Source organism: Pelodiscus sinensis, chromosome 11 (assembly GCF_049634645.1).
Source record: "Pelodiscus sinensis isolate JC-2024 chromosome 11, ASM4963464v1, whole genome shotgun sequence".
In the NCBI taxonomy this organism is placed as follows: Eukaryota; Metazoa; Chordata; order Testudines; family Trionychidae; genus Pelodiscus; species Pelodiscus sinensis.
The window spans coordinates 10,282,373-10,305,825 of NC_134721.1; the positions used below are offsets into that span (position 1 = coordinate 10,282,373).

General features: G+C 47.3%; 1 protein-coding gene across 1 annotated transcript in view; it reads right to left on the reverse strand.

Annotated features, from left to right (window-relative positions):
* EIF4E3 (eukaryotic translation initiation factor 4E family member 3) overlaps positions 1–9,220 on the reverse strand; it is a 45,792-nt gene extending 36,572 nt beyond the window's left edge. The window contains exon 1 of the mRNA XM_075938642.1: positions 8,978–9,220. Coding sequence (XP_075794757.1) covers positions 8,978–9,144 — 167 coding nt within the window. The 5' untranslated portion in view covers positions 9,145–9,220. The remainder of the gene's footprint in view (positions 1–8,977) is intronic.
* Between the last annotated feature and the right edge of the window lie 14,233 nt (positions 9,221–23,453).

Here is a 23,453-nt window from a genome sequence, read left to right on the forward strand (position 1 = left end):
ATAAGCAAAATAAACTATTTTCTTCCAAAATGTACATACAGAGCAACTGTGTGCAACACTAGCAACTGGCCAAGTAATCCAGTCTGAATATAGACAAAAATGACTTCAAACCACTGAAACAGTCAGAATGCATTTGCTAAGATGAACATTTTTTATATTACTAATGGTTTTCATTACAAGCCATGTGTTCATAATCCTTGACAGCTACCTAGACAATTAAAGGGATGCTGCAGGAGAGCAGCGAAAGCTATTAAAAGTTCAAAATTGTTTCAAACATATAATTTTCACAATTGTAGATTTCAAAATGGTCATTAATAATACACAGATTTAACTGGCTGCTGGAAATTTGTAAAACTATATTTTAAAATCCTTTATTTGTAAATAAAAGAGTTGGCGTTGCTCGGGTCCTTAACTCAATTATTTTTTGGATTTTGTTTGGAAAATAAAATGAAAATGTCTATGCTTCATTTAATTCATTGCTCTGGGCTGGGGCCAATGATGAGAGGTTCAGGATGCAGGCTGTCCGGGGGAGAGAGGACTATCCCAGCTCTCTCTCACCACAGTAGATTGGGGCCAGGTGAGAAGCACCTCTCTATGGCTGCTGAAGCTCCAGCAGGCACAGCTGGGAGAGGGGTAACGTTCCCTGGTCAGGGTAGGTCCAGGTTCATCTGCTCCCCTGTGCTCCCTAGCCAGAGTGAGGAATGCAACAAACTGCACTTTCCCCTTGCTCCCTGACAAAGGGGAACAGCCAGCAATGTCCCCATATGAATGGGTGGGAGGCTTGGGGCTGGGGCAATCCTGGATGGGAGGGGGTACACCCCCAACCTACCTGCCTGGTGATTCTGTCTCTTCTGTATGGTTTTATGAAAAATAATCCCATTCCAGGCACATCCCATTTTCCTGGCACAACCAAACCCTTACTGTGCTTTAGTTGTAGCTTTGTTTTTTATACAAAGGTGGTGATCTGCAGATCTAAATTCTAAAATCGAATAAAACAATTGTTCTGAATGCCTCAAGCCACCTTAGTATTAGGGACACCCATGCTCCTTACTTACTGTTTTATTTTCTTTTTCTGCAATACCCAAATTCTGACTGTCAAATTCTCATTTAACACAATAACCCAGACATCCCGCCCACCAGGAAACTGCTGTCTAAAGAGAGTCTTCACTTTTTCAAAAGATTATTTTAAAAACCACAAGATTTGCCTTTCATTGAAAGGCCCAAGATCCTGAAAGCCAATTCAGGTGGCCAGAACCCTACACCTGTGCACAGCCTCTGCCCCAAGTAGGTATAAGGGTGCATTAGTAGAGATTAGTTTGCAGAGTTGGAGCTACAGGCATCTGTAAGACCCAATGGAGGCCCGGGGGCAACACGATGTTACTAACATAGTCCATGCTGCAGCATTACAATAAACAACAAAGTCAAGTAAACTACAGCAGGAGCAGACTAGGGGCCCTGCAAAAGGAGAAGAAAACAGTTTCATTTTCATGTGCTAAAGGCCCCCTTCTCATTTTGAACACTTAGCACATAATCTAAAAGTAGAAATTTGCATCACTTGTTAGGTAGATCATTTTTTTTAAAAAAGCTGGCCGCTACCTGGATCTTTTAGGAAGCAGCTGAATATTAACATTTGAAGATCATATACAAGATCTTCCTTGTCTGACTGCTGAATAATAATTTCTCCAAGACACTTCCATCATTTTCCTAAAACAAATACATGGCAAGATACCAGTACAAGATATCTAATCAACAATACCATTGCCACACATACGGAAAAAGTCGTACTGCCTCTAAGAAATGCAAATGTTCGTGGCAACCTGGCCTTGCTGTGGGCAGAGGCTGCTCTGGCAGCAGTCCCTGTTCGCGGTGGCCCGGGCTTGCCATGGACAGGGGTTGCTCCTGGAGCAGCCTCTGCCCATGGCCAGCCTGAACCATCATGAACAGGGGCTGCTGGACTTACTCTGCTGCAGCTCTACAGAGCACCTCCCCTTATCGACTAATCACATAATCAATACAAATTGCATTGACTACACAATTAGACAAATACCTGCTCCTTAACATCCTTATTTTAGAAGTGTATGAAAAATATAATGTACACAGTTACAGATAGAGTTGTAATTGTTTGGATATATTTCAATTATTTACAACCCTTTTCAGAGACTGTACAGTCCTAAGCACTGATCCTGCAACAATCAGGCCTGCATAGGTGGATGCCTCCGCCCATAGTCACCTCAATGAGAGTTTGCATAAGAACAGGGGTTTGCCCACATAACGATAAGGGCAGGATCAGGGTCCTACATATCAAAAGCTACCTTCTGTTTTTATATCTTTAGCTTATATTTATTTTTAAAATGGTATCGAAAACATCTATTCTATTTGCTGACATCCTTCCCTCTTGACATTAGTCCATTGTTTGTTCCCGTCTTCCTAGGAAATGCACAGAAGTAATATTTGTGTATGGTGAGTTTGGAGACTATCTGAAACTTTTGATTTTGAGGTCATACTTTTTGAATTATATTGCACAACCTTTGACTCTTAACTGGGGATGTTAGATAGCACGTAATTGAATACTTGTGTAACCGCATGAAATTATAGTGATTACACAACTATTCAATAGTCTCTGGGGGCTCCCACTCCCAGAGAGCCTCCTACCACCCCACACTGCTGCCTATCAGAGCCAGCAACACGGGATGGCAGGCAGGCGCTGGTCTGTGAGGGGAGCCAGTTTAAAAACCAGCTTCCCGTGCAGACCGGTTCTCACCTGCTGCCCTGCGCTGCTGCCCCGATAAAGCAGAGGGATGCCAGAGCAGCCTCTGTCTGCGGGGAACCGGCTTTTAAGCCAGCTCCTCACGGGCACTGGCTCCTGCTAGAAAAGAGGCAGTGGGGGTTAGGAGAATGCATGCAGTCAACAAGATTAACTGATAAGCCCAGGCTTATTGGTTAATCGTGTAGTCGTCTACACATTGATATCCCTCCTCTTAACAGGTTAGAAGGAGCTCAGGTCAGAAAATTCAATAATGCAAAAACATATCTTTCAGTTCTATTGTGTTTAATTTCAGCATTGTCATTCATTTAAAATAAGGAAAAATGTATACTGTTATATACTTATATGAAGTAGACAACACAAAAGTTAGTAAAAAAATCAATTTAACTTTTAAAAATTCTGAAATAGAATAGGCTTTATAACATTTCATAATATATAATTTGCCATGGATCTTAAACTTTCTTTGCTGTTGGCCACAAGAGATAAACATAAACATCTCCAAATGGCTGTGTAGATCAAGTGCAAACAAATACAACCGACAAATCAGCTTCAGCGTAATTAACTCCAGGAGGATCTGAATGGTTATTCAACACTTTAGGTCAGGCTGGGCAATAATTTTTGCAGGGGGGGGGGGGCACTCCAAGAATTTTGCTAAGTGGTCATGGGTTGCACATGTTTGTTATATTAATGGGGGGGAGGGACTGTGATGGAGTTTGGGTGCAAGAAGGGATACAGGTTCTAGTAGGGAGTTTGGGTATAGGAATTGCTTCTGATCTGGGATAGAGATGTAGGAGGAGTGCAGGACCTCGGAGTGAGTTTGGGTGAAGCAGAGGGTTGTGACCTTGGGCAGGATTTGGGATATGGAAGGGGGTGCCAGGTGCAGGTTCCAACAGGGAGATGCTTACCAGCATAAGAACATAAGAATGGCCATACTGGGTCAGACCAAAGGTCCATCTAGCCCAGCAGCCTGTCTGCTGATAGTGGCCAGCACCAGGTGCCCCAGAGGGGGTGGACGGAAGACAATGATCAAGCGATTTGTCTCATGCCATCCATCTCCACCCTCTGACAAACAGAGGCCAGGGACACCATATTATCCCCTGGCTAATAGCCTTTTATGGACCTAACCTCCATGAAATTATCTAGCTTCTCTTTAAACTCTGTTATAGTCCTAGCCTTCACAGCCTCCTCTGGCAAGGAGTTCCACAGGTTGACTATGTGCTCTGTGAAGAAGAACTTTCTTTTATTAGTGTTAAACCTGCTACCCATTAATTTCATTTGGTGTCCTCTAGTTCTTCTATTATGGGAACTAATAAATAACTTTTCTTTATTGGCCCTCTCCACACCACTCATGATTTTATATACCTCTATCATATCACCCTTCAGTCTCCTCTTTTCTAAACTGAAAAGACCCAGTCATTTAACCTCTCTTCATATGGGACCCGTTCCAAACCCCTAATCATTATAGTTGCCCTTTTCTGAACCCTTTCCAAGGCTAAAATATCTTTTTTGAGGTGAGGAGACCACATCTGTACACAGTATTCAAGATGTGGGCGTACCATAGTTTTATACAAGGGCAGTAAGATATTCTGAGTCTTATTTTCTATCCCTTTCTTAATAATTCCTAACATCCTATTTGCCTTTTTGACCGCCGCTGCATACTGCGTGGAAGTTTTCAGAGAACTATCCACAGTAACTCCAAGATCTCTTTCCTGATTTCTCGTAGCCAAATTAGCCCCCAGCATAGGTGTCCACTGGCTGGCAGTGCAACCAGTCACTCAGGCAGGCAAACTGCCTCCATGCCATGGTGACCCCAGCTCCTCAAAGCAGGGAGTTGCTGCTGGCAAAAGTGTCTCTGCACGCCTCTTGGAGGGAGAGAGCAGCAGGTCTCTCGGTGTTGAGTTAAGGACCCGAGCACCACCCCTGGAGCTCCCATTGAGGGGTAGCACCAGGGCCGACTCGAGCCATTCCTGCATCCTGGGAAGCAGGAGCGCAACGCATGCACGGCTCCACCCAGGGCGCACGGCGCATGCGCAGCCCCACCCCCTGGCGCACTGCGCACCTTACAGCTGCAATCGGGCGCACGGCACCTGATTGCAGCTCTAAGGGGCACCGCGCAGCCCCGGGCGCAAGGTGCCTGATGGCAGCTGTAAGGGGCGCTGCATGGCCAGGCGCACGGTGCCCCTTACAGCTGCCATCAGGCGCCCACCCCATAGGTTGCCGCCCTGGGTAGCGCAAGCAGAGACCCTTCTCCTCCCCCAAAGGACAGTGCAGAGACACACTTGCCAGCAGCCTCTGGCCATAGCGCTTCTGGGAGTGGTGTAGCTTGGGTCATGGCAGGCAAGCAGATTGCCCAAGTGCTCCACAGGGCCACTGGACCTTTTCCTCTGTCCCCAGGCCAGAGGGTCATGGTGAGCTGGTGAAAAATGTTTGGTGAGCAAGATGAAGCCCACAGGGATGTATTTTGCCTACCCCTATTGTAGGCCTTGATCTTGCAAATATTTATGCATTTAAACTCAATGGGATTACTCAAATGAGTGTTTGCATGATCAGAAGATCCTCTTGTGTATTCTCAAAGGTTTCTCTACTTTTCTATTAAATAGTTAATAAGACACAGAGACGATATTAGGATACAAACAAACTTGCAATTTTTTTAAAAATAAAAGTTACATTTTTCTAAAGAGGATACTTCAAAGACTGTGTGACTGAATGAGTAAGAGGATTCAATTTCTAAACTCTCAGAGGTTTTGCTTTGTTCCTCTATGTCCATTTATAAACATCACAGGTACCAATTCCAGTGTTGCTAACTGCCCATGCTTCAGCTACAAAGTATGTTAAGTAAAACTCTTTAAAAAAGTCAAACAGGTAAAATATCATGTGACCATTAGATACTCACTTTGCTTAACTAACGTAAAATATAGCTAATTCCTCCAAAAAAAACTCATTTCTGCTGGATCATCTATACCAAGTGTGTTGATACAGTTTTTAAAAAAAATTAGAAATGTAGGCCACAGTTATTCAAATAACTCAGCGTAGGTGGGCCTTTCACCCACATAGAAGCACGCTAATGTTGGGGGAGGAGACAGTGCCTGTGCTGACTGTTTCAGGATCAGGGCAAAAAATACAATATCCAGGTGTTTTCATGCTGTAAGTGAAATGACAGCATGATCTTACAAATATAGCCATTAGCCTACTGTTATTTACAAGCATCATGTCTAAATATGGGTTTTGAAACAACACTATTACATGAATCAATGTTTATTTATTAAACTAGGAAGAAAAGGCACTTCAGAATTTGTGTTTTCTTAATTTTATGAGTATAGTATTATAAAATGTTAAAGCTAGCAACTAAAAGTATATAAAGACATTTCACATTTATTTTATGTCTACATTAGCTACATACAGAAAGCTTTCCTATGTGTAGAACATATGAAAGTCAGAGGGAGAAAAATAACTCATCATCATTCAACCTGTTTTACAAGAGACCTGGGTGAAGTTTAAAGCTATTTTTCAATGTTTTTATGCTTATTTTTAAAGGAACACCATACTAAAAATCCTAGCATAGGCTTGTAAATAATAGCAGTAATCAATGGATACCTATTTACCAAAATAGTCTAGGTTGTTTACCATACAACAAACAACATTTAAACTGATAAATATATTTACTCTGCCTGTAGCATCTGAACTGGATTGTTAGTGTTCAATTTAGATAGTAAACACTATAGCACTGGGACAATTTCTTCTTCTGTACTGCACTAAGTGCATTGCAGATGCTCAATAATTAGCAAAACAGAGTATTTCAGGAAACTTGGTGAGCTCTTACTCCTTTAAAAATGTGTTTCAGATCTTATTGTCAGAATTACAAAGAAGTTTTGTTTTTATTACTGTCGCCCTTCACTTCATGTTCTAATTTGTTGTGCTGTGAGCTGTTGTGCACATGTTAAACAGCTGCCATAAGCAAGGCAACACTTCAGCAGCAGCTGAAATGATCCCTGCATAAAGTTGGAACATTCGTTTGTAAAGCTCTGTGGGAGGAAAGGTGCTAATGAAATCCAAGATGTTGTAAGAAACTGTCTTAGTTTCAGGCCACAGCTGACTAATAGGAAGAAGCTTTTTATTTATGGCTCCTGGACTCATTCTCTGGTTACAACCCAATTCTGTAAAACAACAAGCCAATTTCCCATTATGAAGTTTGGGTAACAGTGTGCTAAAATGGGGTTAGGGCAGAGAGGGTGAACCAATTAGGAATGGGGTGAAGGAATTTGACTTTACAGTCAGGCAGTCAAAAACAGGGGCAAGAATCACACTTTGATTCAAGCTGGGCAGATAGGGACAGAGTGGTGTCAGGCTCTGAGTCTGGACTGGGACAGTTAGGAGTAAGGGGATGAGGAAGCTGTGGCAGTTAGGAACAGTGTGGGGCTTCAAAACTGGGAGAGGGTCCCTCCCCTGCTCAGCCTTGTGTATTTGGGATGGGGGGGGGGGTTATGGAGTGCCCTGGCAGAGCCTGCAAGGCAGACAATACCAGACCTGTCACCCACACCAGGTCTGAGAGACAACAGCCTTGAGCCCTGTGTTTAGCGGGATCCTTCTTGGAATGGGGGTCCCTAGGCTGGGGGGAGGGGAGGGGAGGTGTTTCACAGAGGGTCCCCAGGCTGGGGGTGGGTGGGAGAAGTGGAGTTGTCTCATGGAGGCTAGGGGAGAGTCCCTCAGCCAGGGTGGAGGGGTTGTCTCGTGGGGGCATGACAGAGAGCCCCTGGGCCCTAGAAGTTGGGGTCTGGCTGAGTTTAGGTCGGAGCAGGTCTTGCGGAGTCTGATGGGGGAACTATCACGGTGGGAGGGAGGGGTGTTCGTGGGCCCCAGAGGTTCCACAGACAGTCCCTGGTTGGGGTAGGATCTCATGGGGGCCACCTGGCAGAAGGTCCCTGGGTCTGGAGGGTTTTGGGGAAGAGGTTTTGCCGGGGGGAGGAGGGCTGATGGATGGGGGCTTCAGGAGGTGTTAGGAAGGCCTGGCGGGGCGAAGGGAGGTCTGTGCGGGGTGTCGGGGGCCTGACAAGGGGGATCTGTGGGACAGAGGCTGGCGGGGGGGTTCGTGGAGTGTCGGGGGCCTGCTACTGGTCTGTGGAGGTGTCAGGGGGCTGATAGGAGAGTTTGTGGGGGGCCTGGCAGGAGTGCGGGGCCTGGAGGGGGGATCTGTGGGGGTGTCGGAGGCCTAACAGTGGGGTGCGAGGGGACCTGGCAGGGTGTGTGTCCATGGAGTGTCGGGGGATCTGGGGAGGTGTCGGGGGTCTGGCGGGAGGGTCTGTGGGGGGCCTGGCAGAGGCGCAGGGGGGTCCGTAGGAGTGCGGGGGGGTCTGACAAGGGGGGGCACAGGGGGGCTGGCGGAGGGGTCCGTGGGGGGGGCCTGGCGGGGGCGCAGAGGGGTCCGGGGGGATGCGGGGGGCCTGGCGGGGGGTCCGTGGGGGGGCCCGGTGGAGGGGCGGGAGGCTCCGTGGGGGGGCCTGTCGGAGGGGTCCGTGGGGGGGCCTGTCGGGGGGGGGGCCGGGGGATGCGGGGGGGTCCGGGGGGCCTGTCGGGGGGCCCGTGGGGGAGCCCGGCGGCGGCGCAGGGGGGATGCGGGGGGGTCCGGGGGGCCTGTCGGGGGGGTCCGTGGGGGGCCCGGCGGCGGCGCAGGGAGGATGCGGGGGGGTCCGGGGGGGGCCTGTCGGGGGGGTCCGGGGGGAGCCCGGCGGCGGCGCAGGGAGGATGCGGGGGGGTCCGGGGGGAGCCCGGCGGCGGCGCAGGGGGGATGCGGGGGGGGGGGCCTGTCGGGGGATGCGGGGGGGGTCCGGGGGGCCTGTCGGGGGGGGTCCGGGGGGAGCCCGGCGGCGGCGCAGGGGGGATGCGGGGGGCTCCGGGGGGCCTGTCGGGGGATGCGGGGGGGGTCCGGGGGGCCTGTCGGGGGGGGTCCGGGGGGAGCCCGGCGGAGGCGCAGGGGGGATGCGGGGGGGTCCGGGGGGCCTGTCGGGGGGCCCGTGGGGGGGGCCGGGGGGATGCGGAGGGGTCCGGCGGCGGTGCGGGGAGGTCCGTGGGGGGGCCCGGCGGAGGCGCAGGGGGGATGCGGGGGGGTCCGGGGGGCCTGTCGGGGGGCCCGTGGGGGGGCCCGCGGGAGGCGCAGGGGGGCTCCGGGGGGCCTGTCGGGGGATGTGGGGGGTCCCCGGGCCGCAGCCCCGCACTCACTTGTCCAGCCAGAAGGTCCACGGCGAGTGCAGCGGGACCCCGCCCGGCTCGGGCGCCAGGCTGCGCAGCTGCTGGTGGTCGATGGGCACCGGGTCCTCGCCGCCGTCCCGCTCGGGCGGCGGGTGCGGGGCCGGGCCCGGCCGGCTCTCGGGGGGGCTGAGCGCCATGGCCCTGCGCTTCCTCCGCACACACCGGCCGAGGCTGTCAGGCCTCCCCGCCCGGGCCAGCCTGCGAGCCCAGCGCCGGGCGGCAGGGGGCGCCGGGGGCCGGGACACACGGGCGGGGCAGCCCCCGCGACCCACAGAAGGGGGACAGACAAGGGGGGGGGGGGGGGAAGCAGACACACAGAGAAAGGGAGAGAGACAGACAGACAGCGGCGTGTGTGTGTGGGGGGGCGGACAGACACACAGACGAGGGGGACACAGAGAGACAAGGGCAGTGGGACAGACACACAGACAAGGGGGGGCACAGACAAGGGCAGTGGGAGCGGGACAGACACACAGACAAGGGCAGTGGGACAGACACACAGACAAGGGCAGTGGGACAGACACACAGACAAGGGGGGGCACAGACAAGGGCAGTGGGAGTGAGGACAGACACACAGACAAGGGGGGGCACAGACAAGGGCAGTGGGAGCGGGACAGACACACAGACAAGGGCAGTGGGACAGACACACAGACAAGGGGGGGCACAGACAAGGGCAGTGGGAGCGGGACAGACACACAGACAAGGGGGGGCACAGACAAGGGCAGTGGGAGCGGGACAGACACACAGACAAGGGCAGTGGGAGCGGGACAGACACACAGACAAGGGCAGTGGGACAGACACACAGACAAGGGGGGGCACAGACAAGGGCAGTGGGAGTGAGGACAGACACACAGACAAGGGGGGGCACAGACAAGGGCAGTGGGAGCGGGACAGACACACAGACAAGGGGGGGCACAGACAAGGGCAGTGGGAGTGAGGACAGACACATAGACAAAGGTGGCAGATGGAGGGAGGGAGGGAGACTCGGACAAGGAGAGGGACAGGCACCCACAGTCTAGTGGAAGGGGACAGTCAGTGGGGAAGGGAAGAGGACACAGAGAGAAGGACCCCTGTGGACACTGATCACTACCAAAAAGGAGGGAGACACAGAGATGTACAGATAGTTCGGAATGGCTTGCTAGTTCGAACTATCTAGCCCGTGCCGCGTGTAGCCGTGCGGCACGGGGTTCGAACAAGCCGGCATTTAAAAATGGCGCCGGCCGGCTTATGCAAATGAAGTCCGGGAAATTCAAATCCCGGGCTTCATTTGCAAGTGCGGTATGCCTACATTACCACCCTAGTTCAAACTAGGGTGGTAGTGTAGACATACCCAGGGGGATTTAAATATCCCCCACGGCATTTGCATTTACATGGCTGCCGCTTTTTTCCGGTTTGGGGTTTTTGCCGGAGAAAAGCGCCAGTGTAGACGCGATTCTCCGGAAAATAAGCCCTTTTCCGGAAGATCTCTTATTCCTACTTTCAAGGCTTATTTTCCGGAGAATCGCGTCTACACTGGCGCTTTTCTCCAGCAAAAACCCCGAGCCGGAAAAAAGCGGCAGCCATGTAAATGCAAATGCCGCGGGGATTATTTAAATCCCCCGCGGATTTGCAATTCCAAAGTGTCTCATTAGCATCCCTTTTCCGGAAAGGGATGCAAATGTAGACACAGCCTCCGGTAACATATACATGTTTAGTCCCAATGGATGAAATGGGGTTGCTCGTCAATGTTTCCTCTAATTTTTTTCCAGTCATTTGCAGAATAAATTCTGTCATGTGCACTGATGCATGAGTGGATGTGCACCACCAATAGAAACACTTGCTGCCAGCTGTTACTGAGTGTGGGCACTCTGCTAATCACCTGGGTAGCATATGAATCTCTCCTGGGCGTCTGCACAAGTGCTCAGTTTAGAGGAAACACTGCTGCTTATGTGCAGCTGCAATATCAAGGCATAAGTAGACCACATAGATGATGGAAGGGGTACAGCATATAACACATAATTAAATGGTTTTTATTCTCTATTTTCCTTTTTTTGATTGTCCTTCTTATTAAATGTATTTAACTTTGTCTACAGAAAGTTGTTCCTTATATTTCAGAAAGGATGCATGCTAAAACCTTACTCTAATAAAAAAATAAACAATTTTACTGGTAGTAAAGTTAAGCAGGTGCATAACTGACAACAGGATTGGAGACTATGAATCATGTACAATTCTTTGAAAGCATATTTAACAGCCTGAATAATTTCATACGTACCTCATCAGAAAAGATCATCAATAAACACATGTTCTTTTAAAAAATTAAATCCATCAGTAAGCTCACTCACAAAAAACACGATGAACATTACCAAGGTACCAAAAAGTTAATGATTATACTGTGCAGATGAAAACTGCTAAATGCTTTTGCCAGATAAGATCTGGAAAGCTAGTTACATCATCCTTATTTAATTTAACTCTTCAAACAGAAGTAGAAATCAATGACCATTTGGAATAGTTTAGATTCCTGTATCCATTGATATCATATGCCAGCTGTGAACTCTTGTTTTTGGGGGTGAACACCAAAAATTGTAATCTTGCAAAAAGAACACAATATGAGGCTTTATTCAGCCAGAATAACTCATATGTTGTTTAACTCAGATGGAGCAGAGGATGACGAAGGGGCCAAAGTTTCTTGACCTAGAAGGACCATCTCTAGGCCCTGTAATTGTAGTAGTTCTGTTTCCATGTCTATTGAATTATGATATGCCTTGCTGAGATTCCCATCAGAAGTGTCAATCAGTGCCAGTGGATGTCGTGGTTTTCTCATATGCACAGCTCATTTCACATAATCCAGCAGATTATTTGCAATTACTCATTTTTGTATGCCAACAGTTTGGACCAGATTGAAACCAGTGGTCTTATCAAGGTGAAAGATTCCATATTCCATTAGCAATGAGCTAGCCAACCTGTAAATGATTTCTCAAATAAATTAAAATAAATGGTTTTTATTGTGAACTCTCTAAAAATAAGAGCAGGTCTACACTGCAGCGTTATTTCAAAATAACTCATGTTATTTCGAAATAACAAGGTGAGCATCTACACAGCAAGCTCGTTATTGTGAAATCATTTCAAAATAACGGGCTTCTTATTTTGAAATCTGTAATCCTCATTTCACAAGCCATAATGTCTATTTCGAAACAGGGTATGTGTAGACAGTGCAGCGGTGGTTATTTCAAAATAAGTGGCCTCCAGAGATTCTCACAGCTGCCGTGATGGCCACTCTGTCCACACTCATCAGAACTCTATAGTTCCCCTTCTCCTGTAGCCCTTAAAGATGCCACCTCAGGGGAAACCGTTTGTGGCACAACATGAGCCCTGCTAGAGCTGTACCACATAGCAGGGCTCTGCTCTACCTTCCCAGCTACCATGGCAGACATCAGTGCTCCATCTGAGCCCACATGGCTGTCAGCACAGCTGCAGGCAGCTCCCAAGCCCCTTCCTGGGGGCAAAAGAGGAGGGCCCCGTCCTGGTCTGGTGCAGAGATCCTGGATCTCACTGAGGTCTGGGGAGAGGAGGCAAACCTCCAGGATCTGCACATCAGATGCAGGAATATGGACATTTATGGACAGATGGCCAACAGCCTGCCCCAGAAGGGCTACAAGTGTAACCCACACACCCAGGCTATGTCTACAGTGGCGCAATCTTGCGCCAGAAGTATGCAAATGAGGCTAAGTGTGGAATATCGCCGAGCCTCATTTGCATATCTAATGAGCCGCCATTTTTGTGGAAGAGGCTCTTGCGCCAGAAGGAGCTGTCTACACTGCCCCTTCTTGCGCAAGAAAACCCCTCTTGTGCAATTCCATTACGCTGATTATTTTCAGGAATAACGGCATCACCCCCCTCAACCCTCAGCATTCAGCTTAGTCTGTTCTCTTCATGTTTCCCAGCCAGAAACTGCCTCGTTCCCAGACCTTGCCCCCCAGCCAGGTGTTCGTCTCCGCCTCCCTTCCTTTGTCTCTCCCCTGGGAAGAGCTTTGCTAACTGCTTAGGTTGGGACTAGGTGTCTGGGCCAATACACATGTGGGTGAGTCAGTGGGAATCCACATCACAGCACAGGGGAACCCCGGGTTACAGAGCAGACAGCACCCCCACGACGTCACATCTGGTGACCCTGGGAAGATCTTGAGCCAGAGCAGATTGCCTGCCTACATGCCCTGCAGCCATCTCTGGAGCAGCAGGACCAGAGGTTGGATGCCAGCCTGGAGTTGCGTTGCACCACTCGGCAGGAGCTGTTGCAGGAGGCCGGGAGAATGAATATGTGTGGTATACACCACTGCCATCAACTGCCTGGTGGGCGCCGTTGAGCAGTCCAGCAGCTTCCCCTGCTCCTCTGGCTTCTCCCCCTAGCCCTCCACCCTGTGGCCACCAAGAGCCCCGCACATGAGGCAGTGGGATTATCCGAGGCAAGCACCAGTCCTACCCCATCACTGAGCTCCTCCTCCATCTCCCTCCTCCCTCCCAGGTTCTTCTCCCCACACTGAACTGGTTCCCCACAGAGCGGTAGTTGTCCAACATGTTGAGTTTCAAAAATGCGATGGCGACCCACTTCTGGAAGGGGATGGAGGGTCTCATGTGAGTGTCCCATCACTGGAGGGCAGGGGCAAGCCACGCACACAGCTCCAGGAAGGTGTCCTTCCGCACGCGAAAGTCCTGGGACCACTGCTGGTCGGCCCATCACTCCATGACGGTCCGGTCCTACCAGCTGGAACTGGTGTCCTGTTGCCAGAAGCGGTGGTGCATGGTGTGCAGGGAAGGGCAGGAAGAGCCGTGCGGCATGACCAGTGCATGAAGAAAGGTGAGGAGGTGCCCCGCAGTGAGGTATGGGTCCTGTTCCTGCAGGGCCATGTGGACAGCCTGCAGTGACTGCACCAGGAGGTGCGGCATGAGGTCTAAGCTGGTGAGTGTTTTGCAGCAGGTTCACCTCCATGGCTGGAGTGCTGCGGGGTCTGCCAGGGCAACCAGAGCAGGCAGCAAGATGAGTTTGCTGTCCCTTAAGAAGGTAGGCAAAGGTGAAGAGCCTGAGACACGACTGTAGAGGTGAGCACCTTTAAGCAACAAGCTTCAGCTAGCCTCAGGCAGCAGCTACAGGAAGTGACTGCTGTCCTGATGCCCAGGCCAGAATGCTTCCGGGGGGATTTACATGTGATTCAGCCTCCAATCAGTGTGGACGCACTGCTTCAATAGAGATTTGCGCTGTTTCGATGAGCATTTCTAGTGTGGACATGCTATTTCAAAACAGCTATCCTGGGAGTTACTCCAAAATAGCTTATTTCAAAGTAAGTGCGTAGTGTAGATGTGCCCTAACAGTACAAAACAGACCTCAGAAATAGACAAATCCTAATCACGCACATTCTGGGCTTGTCTATGTGGAGAAGCCATTACAAAATAAGCTAGTGAATTGAAAGCCCAACAGGTATTGTGCTACAACTTTCCTTCTGGACACTCTTATTTTGTGCTGATACCTTTTTGTGGTTTAGCTTAATCCCCTTCCAAAATGGATTAAACAGTGTCCAGAATAGGAGTATGTAAATGGGGAGTTTATGAAGAATGGCTATTTCCCCACGCAGACAAGCCCTCAGATGTTTTTCCAATTGATAAGCGTAACATCTAAATTCACCCATAGTTTACACCATTGCAAATGAGGGCTGCCAGTGACAGAAAGTCTCCAATGGGGGACAGAAAATACAATGAATACGGAAATCCCACAGAAGAGGTGGATCTGATTGAAGATGGGGAGTGCAGCTGGACAATACACTAGATTAATGCATCTTTTATCCACAGGGCTTCTATGAAGCCTCTGATAGAAACTAAAGCCACCTTCCTGGGTTGGATCAAACAAAGAACAGCTATTAAAACTCCCCCTACAATCCTAAGATGAACCTTCTGTGCATCACAAGCACTCCTGGCATTAGCTGGTTTGAATAGACCAAGGAGGAAAAAAACTAGAGAAATAATCATTTAAACATGTAAAGCTTTTACAGGATTTTCGTTTAACATTTTTTAACTACTTTTTTGTTGTATCGTTAAAAGGATTTCTTTTTAAAGGGATACATACTGATTAGGGATGTAAGAGTTTAACCGGCTAACTGATAAGCGGATGCGTAACAGTTCCCGCTAAAGGTTAAACTCTGCTAGGGAGTGTGGGGCCAGCAGCCAGTGGGACTGTCAGGGCTGGGGGCCCGTGGGGTCGGCAGGACTGAGAGCCGATTGACTACAGGGCTGACAGCTGGGAGCCCTCTAGCACCATTCCTGTCTTACCCCATCATCCTCAGATAAAACGTTTAACCATGTAACTGATGGAATTTTGATTGGTCACACGGTTACTTTTTTTTTTTTTTTTTTTTTTTTTTTTTACACTTTTTACATACTGATAAAAGCCAGCCTCACCATCTCTTCTTAGAAAGTAAATACTCATGTGGTGCTGGAAACTTCTGCTTTCTGTATCAAAGCCAGGAAAGAATTTTATAACCCTCCAGCCATGATCAAATTAAAAAGATATATGACTATGCCGTAACCTCAGCTCTCTTAACTGACAGCTGAAAAAAATGTCTGACAGTAGATGATGGATTTGAAGCTGTTCTGTAATTATTTATGAATACTGTATGTTGCCCTGGTTCTTGGGGTATGTTTTGTATGACTAAATTATGTTAACAACAAAAGTCTGTCTGGGAAAAAAAAACCAGAAAGGAAAGAAAATGACTCAAGGTAAGTCACGTCTCAATATTTAAAGACATTACCCCTTCTCTTAATTTTGCTTCATCTTCAGCCAACCTACAAAACTGATTTGGATCAGGGTAGGAAAAATCCTGTGTACATGGAAGGACAAAAGAATTCTGAAAAAGTTAGAAGTGACTAGATCACCATCAGGAGATGGTATGGCACAGACACATATTGATCAGTTTCCCTGGAAGCGGTACACTTGTGTGGCCGCTCAGGAGAAATCCAAATGCTGCCCAGCAGATTAGCAAAGTGTCCATAGCTGGGTTTTGTTTTTCTATTGGTGTGCACATTCCTACATGCCTTGGCACACATAACAATGTATTCCGCACATGGATGGAAAAAAAATCTACACATGGATGGAAAAGATTAGAAGGAACATTGGTGCGGACTGTTTTAAAACCCTTTTTCTCTGATGCTTTGTTCCTCCTGCTAAAACAAACAATACTTCACTTTTAAGACAACTGCCTTGATCACTGGTCACAGACTCCCAAAGGGAAAAATAATCACAGATATTGAACTAGTTAGACCTTCTGGATTAAGTACAGCTGATACATAGACTACTGTAGCCCAGAGCTGAGACTAAGGCCTTATCTACATTACCAAGATTTGTCACCAAAACTTATGCTGACACTCAAAAGTTGACAAAAAAACACCAGAGGGTGTTCACACCTGCTCCCTCTGTCATTGGGTCATGTCCACACTTGGGGTACCATCAGTGAACTGTGAACAATGCACTGTGGGTATATGTCCTACAGTGCAGTGTTGTGGGAAGGCAGAGCTATCGCTGTGCATCTTTGAATTCCCTCCAAGTTCTCCCACAGCCTACTCAATTGCTAGAAGTGGCATCACGAGTAGCTCTGTGAGCTCTCTTTGCTGAGGAATGTCAAAGCAACACAGTGACTGTCCCCCTCCCCCTGAAGCAGCAGTCTGCCTGATGTTGTGTTACTTGTGCTGAGCAGAAATGGAGCGGTCCAATGATTTGTTTGTTTCCCAAGTGGATCAGCATATTCAATTGTCAGACACTACCACTTCGAAGGGGGCGGGGAGCACGTGCCCACAGAGATGCAGAGATCAAAACAATGAGCAGAGGCATCAGGGCAGGCATTGTGGGATACTGATGGAAGCCAGTTCTGTCCACAAAACATACAGCAGAGTCTACGCAGGCTCTCTGTTCTCATAAAGAGAGGGGGAAAGAAAAAAAAAGAGCTGAGAATGAGAGAAATGCAAAATTCCATCCTGGGAAAGCCTAAGGTCGTGGTACATGCAGAGATCGGAAAAGCAACAGAGGCACAGCTAGCTGTGTAACTATAGCAGTATGCCTCTATTACCATCTTTCTTCACCTAATTTGAGTTCTTGCACCTCTCTGCCATAGTAGAGCCTCAATCAAATGCATGTTGGGGGCAGGGAATTACAGACACATAAAGCTGGAGTAGGCTCTTTGGAAGCATTAGGAAGAAATGCTGAATACCACCTAGACAATTGGGGCAAGAGGGGAGGCAACTGACATTTAGGGCCTACTCTTAGAACTTCCACAAGTCTTATTGATTTAATGTAGAATAGTGATAGAAATGTAGCCGTGTTAGTCTGGTGTAGCCAAAACAAAATACAGGACTATGTAGCACTTTAAAGACGAACAAGATGGTTTATTAGATGATGAGCTTTCGTGGGCCAGACCCACTTCCTCAGATCAAATAGTGGAAGAAATAGTTTTTCTTCCACTATTTGATCTGAGGAAGTGGGTCTGGCCCAGGAAAGCTCATCATCTAATAAACCACCTTGTTAGTCTTTAAAGTGCTACATAGTCCTGTATTTTGTATTGATTTCAGTGAGAGTTTCACAAATGCAAGAGCTGGTTCTTATTTGCAAAAAGAGACACCCATCTCAGGAAGCATTAAATATAAACCCCTACTTTGATCTTAACTTTCATCTGTAGACCAGGTCTGAAAACAGATATTATTTGGCGGATCCCTTTCTCCTCCCATTTGTGACTGCTCAGATTCCCTCCATGCCCATTGCTGTGGTATAAAATCACTATGGCAACTACCACGATTGCTCTCGTGAAAAAGTGATATGAGTGAATTTTTAGGGTGTTTTTTTTCTTTCCTAAAGTATAAGTTAGCATATGGAAGCAAGGAAGAAAACTAGCACCACATGGTCTTTGGATTAATGGAAAGTTCACTGGTGATCACAGATTTGATACTACGGTAGAAGACATCGCTGAGAGAAAAAAACAAATCTAGAACTCAGAATGGTAAAGTAAGCAGCCTGGAATGATTGATGTATTGTCAACTGGCAAAGACCTATTATGATATCTGGGTTGACAAATGTACCTTGATTGTGATCTTAGTTATCAAAATTATATGAACATTCATAATAGTTTACAATAACCTACAATAAAAAAGTTGATGGAAAGTAGGTCAAGTTGTTTTCAGTAACGTATGTTTTAAACAGATGCAAGAGAACCAAAGACTAAATTAATTCAAACTAAAAAGGCCATGTTGTTGTAATTCAAGACTACACTGAAATCATGCTTGGTAAAAAAAGAAAATGCAGAACTAGAAATTAATGAACCAATACTGGCGTATCAGATGTCACGCTAGCTAATTGCTAGTACAATTACTGTAATATTACCCTATGCATTATTATGCATTAATGTATTTCCCCTAGCCTGTATCTAGTAATAGTAGCATTTAATTAAACTAAAAATATATTATTAACTTTACATAGCATATTTAAGGACATGAATATTATTATTGACCTAAGGACATACAGTTATTCTATACCACAACTATAGACATGGTACCAAGTTCTTAATCTACTTAATCATGAGAGATCAGCAACCCTTGTTTAGAAGATATAACATTACCAATTTTTGGACTACATTTGATCTACGCTGGCCTCTGGTTATTTGTTCTGGCACATAACACTATATAAGTTAATTAGCTTCTTTTTAAAAGGTCTCTGGTTAGTGAATTCTATACAGTTCAGTTTATAACTAGGAATTAGTAGGTTTTACTTGCAATACACTAGTTTCTCTGTGGCTATGTCTATACTATAATCCTCTTCTGGAAGAGGAAATGCAAACAGAGCGCTCATTTGCATATGTTGTGCTCTCATTTGCATTTTCTCCTTGGATCCCTTTTGTGCAAGAGGTTTTTGTGCAAAAAACCGCTGTGTAGACGGCTCTTTTTTTGTGCAAAAAAACCCCTTTTGCACAAGAGCCGTTCTTCCTCAAAAAATGAGGAAAGGGGGCTTTTGTACAAAAGGAGCCATCTACGCAGTGCTTTTTTGCATAAAAACCTCTTGCGCAAAAGGGATCTGAAGAGGAAATGCACAATATATGCAAATGAGCACTCCATTTGCATTTCCTCTTGCGGAAGATGATCGTAGTGTTAATGTAGCCTGTGTGTTCTCAAGCCCACAGAGACCTGACAACTGAGACTGCATCCTTGTTAAAATTAAAATGAAAAAAGATGCCACCTCCATTCTAAGCCAACTTGAGGTCTCCTATCATCAGTGGCCTGACCAAAGCTCACTGAAATCAACAAAAACTTCCACCAACTCCAAAGAAACTTGGATCATTCTCCCCGTTCAATGAATCCTGTTGCTAGTACTACTTATAACTCAGTTGCTGATTCTAGTACTCTTGAGGCTCAGAGAACAGGCCAGCACAGCAGCCATGAAAACTAACTTCTGCTGGATCTAACCCTTATATTACAAGTCACTTGCTACTGAATCATTGACTGTGACAGAGCTGTGGGTTGAGGCACTGTGAGAAATGAAAGACTTGCTGATAGTAGGTGGTAAGGTGACAAGCAAACCATCCAAAAGCCAAAGCAAAGTTTAGAATAAAATAGAAGCAACCTTCAATCCATTATATTTACTTCTAAAAGGTTAAAGGGAATGTTTTCAAATGCCTAAAATTGGGTATAATGTTTAGGTAACTCATGGTAGCACTCAAGAGGTGCACTGGCCTCCCCTATTTTCTCACCAATATTTTAATTGCTAACTGAGGTTCTATACATGCCCCTTCCTTGCCCCTCTGGGTGGCCCTCCCCGCAGCCTCTCCTCATGCTGGCACTAGTTGCCTCTGAATGTTGAACTGCACGGTTTTTGGCAAAAGATTCCCCATCCAGGAAAGATTTCATCTCAGCCAAGCTGTTAAGCAGAGGTTGTCATGGAAACAGAATGTATTCAAATGATATGGGCAGCGATATATTTTAATGTGTTCTTCGTTTGCTGCAAATTGGGAACATGTCAGAGCTCAAATCCATTATGTAACTGTATTTTGTTAAAAACAAACAGGCTTCCCTTTATTTGTGTTACAAAGTATGGAGCCAGGCCTGTACAGTGCATGTTTCCCCTTGGCAGATCCACCTGAGGTGCTCCACGTTTCAGCCACGGTGCAACCTTAGCTTTGGCACGTCCTGTCTTTTGAGTATTTAGACAGGCATCCTAAATGTAGTATTTAGTTTGGAATGTCCTAGGGTTTTTTCCCCCTCTTAGGAGAAAGTAAAGTTGGTCAGAACTGGGCCCCCTCTTGCAAAATCTGTGAAGCGCCTAATACTCATTTCTAACGTTTACATCGCGGTCTCAAACTCCCGTCCCTTGGGCCATCCCCAGCTGGAGCACTTGCACAATCCATCCTAGGAGTCCTGGCAGGCTGTAGAGGCAGGGGGAAGCTCTCCAAGCTCCACCCCTTCATGCCATCACCCCACCCTCTCCCACCATGGAGCCCTGTCCTCTGAGGAGCACTGAGGCGATATGGTGTGGCGCAGTGGCAGTCATTGCACGCCCTCCTCCACTCCCCTCAGTGGCAGGGGCTGCGGGAGAAGCGGAGCACACTATCTAGTGCACTCTGCTGAGCTCTGCTTCCCGGCAGCTCCTGCTGCCATGGGTAGTGGAGGGGGGACAACTATTGTCACGGCACGGTGCCAGGCCCCACTCCCCGATGACCCTGAAAGCTCTCCGAGACAGGCATAAGGATCTTGTGGAAAAGGGGGTTTTGTGCAAAACGGCCACAGCCACACTGCCTGTTTTTACGCAAAAACCTCTAGCGCAAAAACGGAACGAAAGGGAGTATGCAAATGAAGCATGAGAAAATGCTAATCTGTGCTTCATTTGCCTTGGCTCTTGCGGCAAAACTCATAGTATAGCCGTAGCCTCAGAGGAGGAGGGGCCATGGGGGAGAGGGCGGGGTGATGGCATGAAGGGGAGGGGCTTGGAGTCCCGGGTCAGACTGTGCAATCACTCTGGGTGGGGATGGCCTGCGGGCTGGGAGTCTGAAATCCCTACTCTACATCCTCTAGACCCCTTGGTAGGTTACAAATCAAACAGTAACCTTCTCAAAACCCACTGCCTCTTTGGTACATTTTTCATTATAAAGTATTTAAAACATTTTTTTTGGCAAGAACTTTTTTTTAATATAGTGGGAAAAGAACAATACATATTTAGAACACAGAAAAGAGACTGACTTGTTTCCGTTCAAATTAAAACAAATCACCTTTGGGCAGGACAGCAAGCTTGGAAAATTTCAGTCTGAGAAAAAAAAATGACCCAAACTGACCTCGCAATGGAAACCATTATGGAGTTTTTACTATGGCAATTGCTGCTGCTTCTATTATAATTGGAAAGAAAATTGTATTTACAGTTATACTAGGAAAAGCATTAACATGAAGCACATTCATTACAGAAGATAATGCACTGGAGAGTGTTAGTAGAATGGTAGTAAAATCATTATGATATTTCACAATCTCCTGCTCTTGTGATTATGAAAACTGGCTGAAAGTTTCTTTTCTTCTGGAGCAGAGGAGCCTGTCTTTCGTTTTGGACTTTCCCTATTGATTTGTTCATGAGGCAAGACTGAAGATGAAATGTTGAAAGCCAAACAACCTACTGTGACCAGGAGCGGCCCTAGACAAGCTGCCAGCAACTGGCACCCTAGGCGAAACACATGATCGGCATGCAATCGGCGCCTCCGCCTCCAAAGCCCTCAACGGCTATTTTTCTTGGCATCCTAGGCGACTGCCTAGGTTGCCTGTATTGATGGGCTGCCACTGACTGTGACATAGTGGGGATGCTGTAGTGTGTGTGTATCTCAGTCCCCTCTCTTCCCCTGCCCCCCCCCCCCGCCTTTGCACCTCTCTCTGCATGGGGGGGAGAGGCCAGGCATGACTCACTGTGGAAGTATGTCAGTGTCTCACCTCCTGGGGACCAGGTGACAAAAGATTCACCTTTGGTCTGGGAGCAGGACAATGCAGGAGGCGGAGCTGCCTGGGGGCTCAGGGTCCAGTTGCTGGGAGTTGCTTTAGTCTTGGTTGGGGGAAGCATGAAGAGGGCAGACTAAGTCCAGTATAGGGGGGTGTTCAGGAGCCTGTGAACCCCTTTCCCCCAAGAAGACTAAGGCTGTCTTCCCTGGCTCCTACTTCAACATTGAGCCTATGCTGTGCTGTACCTCTGAGAAGCAATAAACCCTTCTAGTCGACTGGCTGGCGGAGTCACATCTGGCTGCGGAGGAGGGTGCAGGGTCAGGGGCTCCCCAACGCGTCGTCACACCTACATTGGTTGAAAAGCTGTCGCAGCCAAAGAAGGGGTCGGAAGAGGAGCCGTAGGGAAAAATCTTAGGTTCTAAAATGGATGGTTCTTCAAATCAGCATCCTAATTTGAGTTTCTGATTCCATCTTTCCATCTCTTATAATGTGTTATCTATTGTATGACTCACAACTGGTGGAAAAATATGTATGAATATACATCTATCTGGTATCCTTTTGGAAACAAGTATCTTATCGATAAACAATGGCCATTCTTTCCTGTTCTGTGTCACCTTTGAGTCAAGGATCTGCCTATGATTTACAATGTGTTAAGCCTCAGTTTCTATGGACCAGATTGGAAGATTAGTACTAAGGGCATAGATAGTGTCACCAAAGCACTCTCCTATGCAAGATGTTTCATAACTATCTTGGGAATCTGCAACTGGAGAGAGGGAGGGTAGAGGACATAAGAGGGGAAAATATCTTCCCCTCCATAGTCCAGTGGGAAAGGTTATGGAAAAAAACCAGGGCTGGATTCAAAGCCCATTGATATTAACATAAAGACTTCCATTGCCTTCTGCGGGCATGAGATCAGAACCTTAATCCTCCCACATAGGGTGTCAGATGTGCTGATATAATAGGGACAGTCTGATATTTGAGGCTTATTCTTATATAGGTACCTATAAACCCCCACCCCCGTCTTAATTTTTCACACTTTCTATCTGGTCACCCTACTCCCATACCAGCTCTGGGGACAACACATCTTCAACACAGTGCAGAATCTGGGCCTCAGAGTTGATGCTTGGTTTGGAACCCAGATCTCCTGACTCTACTTTCACCACTAGACCATCCAGGCCCACTTGCAAATCATCTCCACTCCCACTGGCATAAGGCACTGGATCAGGCCCTGAGACACCGAAAGGAACAAATACTGATACAAATATACAGGACTATGTAGCACTTTAAAGACTAACAAGATGGTTTATTAGATGACGAGCTTTCGTGGGCCAGACCCACTTCCTCAGATCAAATAGTGGAAGAAAATAGTCACAACCATATATACCAAAGGATACAATTAAAAAAAATGAACACATATGAAAAGGACAAATCAAATTTCAGAACAGAAGGAGGATGCGGGGAGGGGGGGGAGAAGGTAAATGTCTGT